Genomic DNA, 13,416 nt, shown 5'->3' with positions numbered 1-13,416 from the left:
AATAGCACATTGGTTTTTACAGTTTTTTTACCTTTTTAACACTAATTCTTAAGAAGCCTACAGGCATTCAACTAGCAGCAAAAAGAATAAATGATTCACTAATACCAAAGTGGATTGAAATGTTGGGAGCAGTAATTGATGTGCACTTTTCTGCTTTGTTTTACTATCCTCAGTCTTCATTATTCAGTCCAGCCTTGATTCTCAGGATGAGCCAGAGAACACAGGATGGGAAAGAAGCTCTTGAAACCAAGCAGCACCTTCTCATCCTTGCAAGACAATATTATAAATTTTAGATCGAGTTCAGTTTGAAAAGTAGTCAGATTATTATTTCCTTTCCCCTACATGTACATACATCTATGTGAAGTAGAAGTTGACTTTAAATATCAGGCTTTTTAAACTGTTTTATATCTGTTTGTTATATCAGCTTCTTTTCCCACCTTATGATCCCCTCTCTGACCATGTATTTGTATAGTAAGCATAGCCTAACAAAAAATGGATGGCAAGAATATAAACACACCAAGCTCTCACTTAAACCAAACAAACCACCCACCTCTTCATCCATAGAACATCTGATCTTTGCACTAGGACAACTGTGTAGATACAGAAGAATTACCACAGGGAATTAGGGAAGCAGCTGTTATGTCCACTCCAAAGTTGAGTGCTATTAAGGAGGAGCGCTGATTTATAAAGGTGGCTAACACTTAAAAAACAATACTAAGTGCAGTCCTTCTAACAAGCACATTAATACCTTCTGCATCCCTCCTCTCCCTCATGTCAGGTATTGTCAGGTTGTTGGTGAAAATCTAGTAAGACATTTGAAGTAATTTAAGTGAGCCTTGTTTTTCAAAACTTATTTTTCTAAAAAAACCCATAGCAAACCAATTTCTTTTCCTCTTCCATTCATCCAGAAGTATCCATCACTGTTACTGTGTTCCCAAGTAAAGACTGCAGCTACCATACCAGATCCATAAAATCTTCTCTTTAATACTACAGTAAACAATCCCCTTGTTTTCTACCCTGCACCTGAGTAGCATTTTCTCAGGTTAGAACATGCATTCAGGGAAAAAGAAAGACACTCTGTTGGGTAAAGGTGAATTTTATTGAAGTGATGGCCACATGAGAAGGCCAAAGACGTATTTCCAACCAAAACACTTATCTATTCAGACTAGCAATTCTGAAGTTACTACAACAAATATATTTTTACCTCTTCATACATTTGGTTTCTCAGCTTGTGGATGGTAACTGCTATTTGCAAGGCTCCTAAAGGAGATATTTTCACAGTACCAGTTATAGCAGAACTAGCAAGTAGTTGACGAATTATTGGTGCACTGGGTGAAGCCAAGGCATAAGCCAAATGAAGCACAGGTAGTTAAGCTGCCCTCAAAGCCACTTAGTACAAACTAAGGAGAGTTTAAGTATTCCTTCACAATTTCAGGATATATTGTCTGTTAGCAAAGCAAAAGGATGGAGGGTGATAGCCAAAGGAAGATTTAAACTTAGAAAATAATCTACCCATGTATACTCTCAGTAATATTTTGGGGAAGGAGGGTCATGAAAGAAAAAAAACTACTCTCCCATGTATCACTTCTAACATGAGTTCTCTTTGGCCATCCCAAACCCCAAATCCAACTGCCCACATCTACACTACAGCCTGACCAGTTCTGGTCTTTGAGTCTTTCAACTGGAGCATGTTTCACCTGCACAGATGAGTCTCCCTCCTGGGTAAAGGGAACATGAAAGGCATATAGTCTGTTTCTAAGTCAGCACAGGCAGTTAAAAATCCAGCCACTCCCATTTTGTTTTTTAATATATACTCCTTAGGCTTGGGCTGAAGGCAGGCTGATAGGAGAGTAAAAATTGGTCCTAAGCTTGTAAACTCTTGGGGCAAGGGCACTGTAAAAAAAACCAAACCAACCAACCAAAAGAACCAGAAAGCAAAGTCAACACAGTGCTCTTCCAAAAAAGAGCACCACAGTATATCAGAAGCAACAGTACTAGTTAAACTTTAAATTGCTTTTTGAAAGCAGATCACAGCTACAATGCTGTACATTACAAATGCAAATATATGACATATAAAAAGTTTTCTATGCTTCCAGTCCACACTCTTCTATGCCATTTACTGCAAGTGTATATTAAACTTTGATATATTTGCTTATAGACACTTTATTGCCACAAAGGTAAGTTCTGCCAATCTTAGCAACAGAACACAGTTTAGTAGCAGTTAATAAAATACTTTTACATTAAGATCTTAATCTTCCATTGTAAAAAAAAAATATAGTAATGCAAGTTGTCCACTACATTCGTTAAGTACAATACTTGAGTTTTACTAAAAACAGTGAGCATGCAACTCAGACTTGAAAGAAGTCAATAAGCAACTGGTATTTAATATGGCCAGTGATATATGTTACTTGCATACATTTATTCACAGCTTACAATGTAAAATAATCTACAGTTCTGAAATATGTGCACTTTAAAAGGAACTTGTCACAGATCTTTAGCGATAGCTGAGCAGACATCGTGCAGAACAGACTACATCAGGTCAGCTGCAAACTGAGTTTGAACTAAGTAAGCAAAGTCATAGCCTTCCACTCATGTGCTTCCATTGTTAAAATCACAGCAGGAGAATGACTTGCACTTATTTTTATGCATATTTCAAATCTCTCCTGTCACTCTCTTTTGGCATTCTTTTGAGTGACATTAACCAAATCCAGCTGTGAATAAGGACTTTGAATTCAACGTCCGAGATCTGGAGCAAATCGTGAATGTTGGAGATGGTAATCATTTCAAAAGCAAATGCAAGAAAGCGTAAACGTAGCCTCGCATTTACCATCTACATTTCCAAGCTACAGACACCTAAAAGACTGGTCCCCACGCTACTACTTATCAGTTCGATGATCTGAAAGTACACAGAGAATGTTTTCACCGGTAGCATGAAGACTCCAGTTAAAACACATATTGGAAGGGGAAAGGGCTTCGTTGATTGTGTACTGAAATATATACATGAAGCAAAAAATTAAACTGAAAGCACACTTACTGAACAGTTTATTCGCAATGTGTGCTGCTTTTCTGCTGTTCTTATGTCCAGATTAATCTCAGCCCTGAATAAGGCAATATTAAAGGAATGAGCATCATTTCCTCAGGGCCTCAACTAAGACAGATAGGAAAGGAAGACTACTATTTAGTATTGACATGTATACGACGGAATGATTCTTTGTAAAACAGTACAGGGAGCATGACGAGTGAAAAGGAGTGAAAAAGATGGAAAGACTCTGGCTGAAAGGTAATCAGGGTTTAAAAACGTGTTCACATTTTAATAACTTACAAATAAATTAGGATGGTGACTGGGAAGGGGAAAGAAGACTGAAGCTAAGGAGAGGTGCTGTGTTGATAATACAAGTAGTAATTCTATGGCAGAGATTTATTTTTCTTGAAGAAAACCAAACATTCTGTTGAATAACCTGGAACAGAAATTATCTTGTCTGTGCAAAAGATTTGTGCAAAGGACGTGTGCTAACACAGAGAAGGGGGGGAAAGGTGTAACATCTTCAATCATTAGAACATTTTAAAAGATGCATCTATCAACACAAGTTCTGTCCTTTTCTCTCGTAAGTTATTGTTAGGAGTCTGACCTACAGACTCAGATTCTTCCTTTAGTGTCCTCAATATGACTAAGTCGGTATGAGTAGTCTTTTCATTTAAGTACAACCATCCCTACAGTAATGAAACATTCCTTCTTGGTCTTAACACAGGCTTCCAACCTCAGGGTAAAAAGCCATAGCTTAAGCCCTTTCTCCCAAAGCTTCAGGTCACTTATGACCTCTGATTCTTGAAGCACTATCCCAAGACTTCCATAGATGCCATTAACCTCTACTAAAGTGCCATGCCCCAGATGTGCCAAGCATTGTATTTCACACAGTTTTAGGCACCCTCTACATTTTGTGGACCGTTGCCTTCATATTTTCAATCCAGCTTTTGCAAAAAAAAAAAAAAAAAAAAAAAGAAAAAATATAACCAAGGCTAAAAATTTAGTCAAGTCAAAGCAGAAAAAGGTATTTCTGTTTCTTAATGGTCTCACATTTTGTAAGCGTCACCAGAAAGGAAATAATTCAATTTTAATTTCTTCAACGTGCAGAGAATAACACTAACCATATAGATTAGCAAGCTGACAAAAATTCATGAAAGAAACTGTAAACAATTTAAAATGCTTTAAGTCTAAAGTCTAGTTATTCCAGTTACTATATTAGATCAAGTTTTTAAATCAATGTCAAAAGAGCCATCACAGGTTTGTCAAATTGTTTCCAAGCAGTCTGCAATTAATTTGTCACTTCTCATTATATTTCTGAGCATCAGCTTTAACATTTACAAGATTAATAGTTCACTGCTCTCAGAGCATAATACAGGACAGTCTTCCAGAGCTACTGAGGGATTCTTTCTTAGAAGAGCCTAAAAAGCTGAAAATAACACACACAAATAAAAACCTGTAGTTCAACGCTACAACACCAACAGATTGTTCTTCTACATGAAGATTTCTCTTTTTTTCAACTGTGGAATGTGTTTAAAGATTCAGTGTTTCTACTGTCTCATCGAAGTCCTGACCAGCTGTGGAGGTACGAAGCCCACCCAGAGGGCCGTGAGGTACTCTCTTCCTCACCTGAAGGAGGAAGAAAAACATACTTCAAACTAAGTTTATTATCTTAGACAATGCATCATTTGGTTACATGACCTTGTCGTGTGTCGTGTCCGTCCCCCCCCCCCCCCCCCCCCCCGAGCCCCACCCTGTTTTTCAAGTGCTGTCCTTGTAAACTTGTTGAGGAGGTAACATTCAATATTCACTCGGGCTGCCATAGTTATATCCATTAATTTTATCACCATGTCCACTTTACTTTGGGTACTTAAGGATGTTTTAAAGAGGCTATTTACCACCCTTCTCCAGAAAAATTCAATCAGTGTTCAGAGTGCCAGAACAACAAGAACAACGTCAAAATGCTATGTCCTTAATTTACATCCCATTTTCCAAATAAAAAGCCTATCATGGAATGCAGTACTTTGCCACTTCCCTTATTCGTGTGATTTTGTTCACAAGTTTTAAGTGATTATATATACACATGGTACTTACTCTTTATATTAATTTAAAAATAAAGTATAGGTCTGTTGCTAATGAAGTACAAGAAGCTACAGGTTGTTATTGAGAAATGACAAACAGTATCTTAAAAAGTGTTTTTAAGGGGACAAACACTCAAGAGTATTCAAAGTGGAGCAAGAACATTATTACACAGTCAGCTCTTGGGATAATTTCTTGCAAAGGCTTAATTCTTTTTCTTTCTTCCCCTAGTTCCTTTATTTCCTAAAAAATATTTTCTTGAAGAGATTTTTAAAGTTAATATATTGAAACTACTATTAGATCTGCAGTACTGCCTTGAGAGGACCACTTAAATTTTTATAACGTCTGCCAAGAAAGTAATTAATTTATATTAATCTCTATTTTAAGGTCTTTTTGACAAAAATCTGTAACTCTACTCAAAACATGAACATATTATGTTTTTGCAACTTATTATCATCTTCCTAAAATATGTACATTTCAGAAGAAGTTATATTTTACCTTAATTTTATTTATATTTTTGGGTATTTGTTCTGTTTTCTGGAAACTGAATAGTAACTTCCCACAACAAAATGGTTTTATTGCTAGCTCACTGGCATTATGCTGCTAAGCTTTGTTTTTCCTCAAAGGTTTACATAAAAGAAAGCACAGAATTTCAGTTGCCTTTATTTCCACTTTTCCTTTTTTTGTGATGATGTTTTGAACACCACTTACCTTGGGCAATTGCAACAAGCTTCCCCTTCTCTTCAGGGCTGAGCTGCAACATGGTGTCTATTACTGGGAGCAGCCTTTCTTTCTCACTTCCTGATTTTAGAAATATGAACTGCAATAGAACATTCTTCAGGTATTCTAGATTAGCCACAGACTTTTCTCTCTCTTGATTTCTTTCCAGTCTTCTTATTTCATTCTTAAGAAGCTGCGGATGGGGAAAAAAATATGCCATATTGTTTGCTTCATATAATGAGCTATTGAACAAAGGTCTTTTGAAGAGCTAAAAAGCAAACTACGCAGCTTACTTCAAAAAGAATAATGTGTGCATAGCAACATATTCTGGACAAAAATGCAACGAAATGGAACATGTGATAATGTCCAGAAATAACTTTTTATGGATGAAAAATAACATTTTTTGATAAAATCTGTGGAGTATTTATAATGATGTATATCACTAACTATTCAGTTTCAGTGATAAAGAGTTGAACAGTTAAATAAGCAACATGGATCAAAGATCTGAAAATATTATCAGTCATTAAGAAACATTTTATAAAAGAAAGTGTAACATGTTTAAAGAATATATTAACTTCAAAATTGTTTTCAAAAAACTCAGGGAGGTACAATCAAATCAAACCAAACTCTGTTAGTACATGTATCTCTAAATATGTATCTTCTTTTAACTTAAAACAGCTAAAAGGGGTTACAGGAAGAGAAACCAGACAATGCTTCCCTTGGGATTTACTGCTTTTATCTAAGTGAAAACAGTAAAGGCACTTTACTAAACATTAAACTTTCAAACTCTCGAGTTGTCTTTTTTTCTGTAGCAGCTTTTACTCCCCTCCCCTGCCCCCACCTGGCCTTGAAACTGTGGGGAAAAAACCCCAAAAAACTGAAGTCAACTCTGGAAGTGCTAATTAGTCCTGTGGAATGAAAGCCCTTCCAAAATTAAGTTTTGCATGACCAGATTTTTATAGACTGGGATTTTCTGAAACGCATTTGGTGTTAAAACATTTGGTCTAATAAATAGACCATAGAAATTAGAACTGTCTCCACATTTCCTGCATGTGTGCTAACCTTTATTTGTTCCATTAGTATTGCATTGGTTGCTTCTGATTCACGAAGTAATTCATTCAAGTGATCAGCACTCTTCGCTGTTGTGTTTAGTTTCTGAACCAGTTCATCCTTGGTGAGTTCTGTTTGCCACTGAGATGGTTCTGCAATTAATTGGAAAAGAAAACTGGTAGAAGGAAAAAGCACTTGCATCTACTTTACACTTATTTATTATTAGGACTTGATTAATGTAGTTTCTTAGAAACAAAATCCACGTAAAGTCAGGCTGCAAAATTAACAGGCATCATTGCTGCTGCATACTTGTTTTGTCATCTATTTTTGTATATATATTAGGAGATTGGCATGTTCTATGTACATCAAAATACATGGTTATAATTTACCCTTGTTTCCTACCCATAGATGGAGATTTTCAACAGTTCTCCACAAAGCATTCAGTAGACTTTTACAACATGATTATATACTAACACGTATTTTTTTTACTTTTTTGGGGACTCTTAGAATATTGTTCAAGCTGGCTTTCATTTTCATAGGAAAAAAACTATGAATAAATTTGTGTTCTAATAAGCCACATTAAGATGAACAGACATTTCATCCTTTCATTAATGAGTTGAATCAGCACTTAATTGTCTCTAGTAGAGAGTAGTCCAGAATACAAAAAGTTCCGTAACTATTCACTGACTTGCTCATCCAGTCTCTTCCCTTTAGAAAGTCACAAATATGACACCTTCAAATCACTAAAACCTGCATCAATGTTTTACTTTTAGTCCTTACTCAAGGACAAAATTACTGAAATTCAGGGTAGTGTAAACTCAGCAGCACTTACAGACACTTGTGTCTTCCACCTAAAAACATGAAAGCAGAACTTCTCAGCTATTTTGAGGGCACAAACTTCTGCAACTTATGTAGGCAAGTGCTTCAAAAAGCCACATGTTCTACCTACCAAGTTTTGCTTCTGGGGAGTTCAGAAGTTGTTCCAAGGATGGTACGTAGGTGCTTGCTGAAGAGACAGACTCTGTGTCTGTTGTTTCCATACCTTCTCCCTCTTCCCTAGCTACAGTGTGCACATCAAGTACAGGAAGGTCAGTGTTTCGCCGTTCTCTCAAGTTCTTCGTTGCTGGATTTGAAACAGTTGGACCTGAAAGATACTTACTGATGTTTGTCATCAGAATTAAATTGGTAGGGCTATTTCATAGGTGTGACTGCCTCAGATAGGAGAGCAGTACATAAAATAGTCTTCAAAAAGCATGGGGAGGAAAGGGGAATAAAAGGGAGAAAGCCAGATACATAACATTTATGATAGAAAATACAGCCTTTCACCCCCAAATGACCATTCCAATGAAAGCCTATTTCTAAAGCCAAACTTGATTGGAAATTTTTATTTCAGTGACTGAAACCTTCATGCAATTCTTCCTGAAGATGTGTGGTAACTATGAGTGTCAAAGGTTTTTAATGCGGAACAGAATTAGCTTTTCTTTCAACCAGTCCTGTGGGAGGTGTAAATTGTTGTGTTTTAATACTGTGTGCATTATCTGCTGCTTCAGTAACATATGGAAAGAGTAACTTCTTAAACTGTTACGGATGCTTGGCAAATGTCCAACTACATCCTAATTAGTAACTTTAGAGATATAAAAATAGCACTTCAGTTTGAACACAGTAAAATCTTAAATTAGAAGAGGGATCAAATACCAAGTATACCAATAGCAGTGTTAAAACAGCTTTCAATACACTTTTCTTTAGCTTTACCCCTCATACTGGAGGCAGGGGTCCAGTATGCTCCAAAATATGAGACAAGCTGATAGGAAGAGCACTGAATATTTATTTACAAAGTAATTTCCCTCCATCTGTCTGACAATGCAGATACTGCAGAAGAGGTAACAGTGATACAGATTCTAGAACAGAACAGAATAGTTGCAGCAGAAAGGGACCTACAATGATCATCTAGTCCAACTCCCTGACCATTTCAGGGCTGAGCAGAAAGTTCAAGCATGTTGTTAAGGGCACTGTCCAAATGCTTTTTAAACACTGACAGGCTTGGGGCATCGATCACCTCTCTAGGAAGCCTGTTCCAGGGTTTGACCACCCCCTCCATAAAGAAATGTTTCCTCATGCCCAATCTGAACCTCCCCTGGTGCAGCTTTGAACCATTCCCATGTGTCCAGACCCTGGATCCCAGGGAGAAGAGCTCAGCACCTCCCTCTCCACTTCCTGTCCTCAGGGAGCTGCAGAGCACAATGAGGTCGCCCCTCAGCCTCCTTTTCTCCAAATTAGACAAACCCAGAGTCCTCAGCCACTCCTCTCCGGACATGTCCTCCAGTCCCTTCACCAGCTTTGTTGCCTTCCTCTGGACACATTCAAGAACTTTAAGATTCTACAGGCACAGCAATGACAAAGACATGCTCCTTACTTGGTATCAGTGGATTGATATGGCATGCTGCAGATTCTCCAGAAAAAGTTTCTGGTGTATTACAGAAGCACACACTATAAGCATTGCTTAGATTCAGACTCAGGTACACAAATTTGTATCTAACCCAAGAAAACCTGGCATTATGACTGAAAGTTACCTCTAGTGCTTGATTCACTCTTCAGTTGGAAGAGCTGAGCTTCTACTCTGGACAGTTGTTGCTGAAGTGTCTCTACTGTCTTCCTGTGCTCTTCTTGCAGGTTTCTGACTTGATCTCTGAAATTGTTCCGGAGAGCTTCATTCTGGGCTGTCAGCTGACTCAAAGTCTGGGCATGCTCTGTTTTCATGACCATGTTCTCAGACTGTATTGTGCAGAGCCTGAAAACACCGTATACACAAACCGTAAGAAACAAATGGCAAAACACTCATTTTTACATTTCAAAATTTTTAGAGTATAAAGTAGTGTTCAATTTTCATGTATATGATTATCTTAGAATGACTGTGCAACTTTTTTCCATTTGAATTCCTCTTCTTACGAGGAAAATCTAAGACTGAAAAAGTTACACTTATTACCTATCATATGAATGCACTGTGTTATATAAACTTGATTTCTATTTTGGAACACAGAATTTAGACATCTTTGGGAAAAAATTGAAGTATTAGAGACACTGTGGTCTAAACATTCTGAAATTCTAAAAGAGCAACATGACTCTTTATAGTGTCATACAGGGCATGTAACTTATACCCCACTTCCTTTAGTATTTATTTATCAACCACTTATGCAGGACTTCTGAAAACCTAAGTTTCTAAGAAGCTAAGTTTAATTTTTTTAAGCTTTAACTTTCAGCACAGAAGAGGGTAGAAGAGTGCAGTTGTTAGCAAGAAAAATGGCAGTAACACATCAATTGTACTGGGTTTGGAGGTACTCCAGAAGCACGACAAAATTGTCACAAGCAATTAAACAAATGCATGTATGGAAAGACTAAGCATAGGACTTGCCCTTATAAGCATACAAACTTAAATATAGCCAGAGTAGCAAAGAGCTTGTCTCTCTGGGTACAAAGGGAACCTACTGTGATATGGGTTGTTTCCAGAAAAATGCAGAAGGACATAATTTAGTTGATTACAATGAATCATCAAGTGGCTATCAGGAATAGATAAAACAGTACAAGGATAGAGACAAGAAGTCAACGGTTCCTAATACTAAGTTCCTAATACTAAGCTGTAATTTCTAACGAATATTTCATGTGAACTTCTTTGTACCCTAAATAGAGAAGACAAGGAAAGACTCTTTTTGAAGAGCTCAAGTATTAGGAAGTCATGTGATTTTTCAAGAAATGATATAGATTAAACAGATTCCTTTCTCTTTGAAAGAAATAGCAAATTAAGATTGTGGCAAGCATAGACTTAAACCCCAGAACTTTCTGTAAGAAAGGCACTTGGTGGACACAGGACTGGATATTTCGTCAGTGAAATAATTCGTTCTGCACTTAACTACCTTATTTTTCTAATAGGAAACATCCATAAAATTTAGTTGAGCAGTCCAACACAAATGTAGTGCTGAGCACTGGACTAAAATAGTCAACGTGCTTAAAAAAAAGTTAATTTTTAAATCTGATAGTTAGCAGGTAGGAAGCATGCAGAAACCTCCAATTCCCTGATCAGCTACTACTTCATTTTCGTTGCTGAAACTTCTGAAGGCTTATGAAAAATAGCAAACGATCATTTTGAAAATTCCTTTAACTTTCTCAACAATCATGCCCTTTTGTTGGGAAGTACAGTTATAGGCCACTACATGCCCAGTCCTTAAAATTCACACAAAATAAAATATCAGTATCTATTCATCAGCAGACCATACTTTTCACGGAGTTCTGCCTCTTTTGCAACAGTCTCTTGCAGCATCTTATTGTGTCTTTCCAGCAGGGTGTCGTGTTCAGACTGCAATGCTTGGAGTTCAGACGCATTCATCTGTGAATTATGCTGAGCATCTTGCAGCTTAACTTTAAGTTGATCTATTGCTATTTCCAACTGTTCTCTACAAGGGGAAAAAAAGAAATAAACAATGTATATTTAAAAGATTTATATTATTTAAGAATCTATATTATATCCACAATATTTTGGATAGCTGATCCAAATTGCTTATTTATTAATTAAAACAATACAGCACCATGACCAAAATAATCTTTGTATCTACTGCAGTCACATTCTATTAGAAAAGTTCTGATCCTGTTTCAATACAAGTACAAATAGGTTTAATCACATCCCATCTGAACTGCTGGGAATGTAACTATTGGGGTAGAAAGTGTTACTGATACCACTTTCTACTTCAAGCTGGTTTGAAGGAACAAGACAGAAGAATAGTATGTGGGATGCAGATGGAAGAAACAATTTCTTCTTAAAAGTGGTGGAGGTTTTTTTTGTTTGTTTAATAAATGCACATCAGTTCAATGAGACCAACACAGGAGACAAATGGTTGGAGCAGATTTCGAGCAAAGGACTAGAAAGCAACATCGATCAATAAACTGTTGGTCAGAAATGAATCAAAATCAAATACACCAGCATCAGACATTCTCCTTTTATGCTTTCTGTATTTATATATGCAGAAATCTCCATTATCTCATGAACTGTAACTGTATATCTCATTAATCCTTAGTTGATACTGTAAATCATTTCTTTGAAAACTATTTATCTGTTTATTGCTTGATTACTTGTCCACTTTGTTTCCAAAGTGACCCTCTTTCATAAGAGCCTAATAACACCAGAACTTCTTAAAATTCTGCAAAAACGGAAAGACAAAGAAATGCAACCCTTGCAGTTTGCTTGCTTCAAAAGAGGTTTTTAAACAAAAAACCCCTAAGAAACCATAAACCAAAAGTCCTCTATCAGAGCACAAGTCTCCCTCTGGTGGATCTGCAGCCGCAACTGCATGTACTGTTTTAAGATCTGGGTCAGAAATGAATCTTGACATCTCACCCATAAATGCCCAGTCTGTCACCAAGGGCAGCTATCAATAACTTATAAAAATAACTTACAGAAACTGATCTACTTTTGCAGTGGGTTCAGACATTTTCTGAAGTGAATCTGAATTTACCTGGTTTATGACTATACGCAAATGATTTTCAGGGAACTTTTGGCAGTGTAACTTTTTTTTTTCCAAGTCTTTCCTCATAACAGCTGGTAAGTCAACAGTATTTTGTAGATCTGCTGGAACTGATGACTGAATTGGCAGCCAGAGCTTTACCTACACTAAACCATTCCTTCCTGAAAAAGTTCGAAGTGAGCTCAGCCGAACAGTTACTGATCTGCTCTTTTCTTCTTAGTTGGAAATGGCACTTTGCTACAACACTTTATGTCAGAGATGACATGTCAAGTCTACACAGAGTATGCTGGCTAATTTCTTCTTATGAGAATCATAAGAATCTTCCTAACACCTTACTCCTCCCTCTGACTGTAACAATGGGTAATCTACACCAATAAAAAAATGTGAAAAGAAACAAATCAAAGTGAAACTGACATAGTACCACTATGGTACAAATTGATGATCTTTCTCCCGTTCAGATAGGCAGAACCACAGTTAGATTACAGAACAGATAAAGTTTACAGAAATAAAAAGCTTTTTTTAAGAGAAACGCCACAACAAAGGAACTGGGGAAGCAAACTGTCTCCCTTCTGATATTTTACTTATTGAAGCAAAGAGTTACAGTCGAAGTCCCCTGTTGGTCAGTGATTAGCACAGGCAAGCTCAGTAACTTGAGTTATCAGTATTTTTCTGTATGCATATAAAAATTTTAGCTTTACCTTTCTTGTTTGGCTCCCTCAGATTCTGTCTGAGAAGCAGATTTATTCTTTTGCTGTTTTAGAACATTATGAACACGGACTTTGTAGCTCTCGAATTCAGATGTAACAGATGCTTGTTCAGCCTATCACATAGAAAAGAAACCCTTAATAAGTTATGCTATTAACTATTGCTCCCTTATTTCCTCTAAAATGAAATTCATCTTACATTGGGGAAAAAAAAAAAAGAACCACTTGTTGCATTTTCTTCTTTGAAATGGATAATTAAGATACTGACTACCATAACAGATCATGTTTCTTTAGACTTTAATTGAATATCATAAAACGTGAAACTTAAAGA

General features: G+C 36.7%; 1 protein-coding gene across 3 annotated transcripts in view; it reads right to left on the bottom strand.

Annotated features, from left to right (window-relative positions):
- Positions 1-1,080: 1,080 nt before the first annotated feature.
- The window catches only part of GCC2 (GRIP and coiled-coil domain containing 2), a 32,013-nt gene continuing 19,677 nt past the window's right edge, over positions 1,081-13,416 (bottom strand). The window contains exons 17-23 of one of the 3 annotated variants that reach the window (XM_074815172.1): positions 13,080-13,201; positions 11,140-11,316; positions 9,442-9,659; positions 7,821-8,015; positions 6,884-7,023; positions 5,813-6,014; positions 1,081-4,651 (exon numbers count right to left, since the gene is read on the bottom strand). In XM_074815172.1, the coding sequence (XP_074671273.1) occupies positions 4,581-4,651; positions 5,813-6,014; positions 6,884-7,023; positions 7,821-8,015; positions 9,442-9,659; positions 11,140-11,316; positions 13,080-13,201 (1,125 nt within the window). In that variant the 3' untranslated portion in view covers positions 1,081-4,580. Of the gene's footprint in view, positions 4,652-5,812; positions 6,015-6,883; positions 7,024-7,820; positions 8,030-9,441; positions 9,660-11,134; positions 11,317-13,079; positions 13,202-13,416 lie in introns of those variants that run through there. The other 2 variants (XM_074815173.1, XR_012621987.1) reach the window with 2 other exon arrangements.

This window comes from Strix aluco, chromosome 2 (assembly GCF_031877795.1).
Source record: "Strix aluco isolate bStrAlu1 chromosome 2, bStrAlu1.hap1, whole genome shotgun sequence".
NCBI classification, from domain to species: Eukaryota; Metazoa; Chordata; class Aves; order Strigiformes; family Strigidae; genus Strix; species Strix aluco.
The sequence above is the reverse complement of the archived record's forward strand: the minus strand, read 5'-3'. Positions and strand labels throughout refer to the sequence as shown.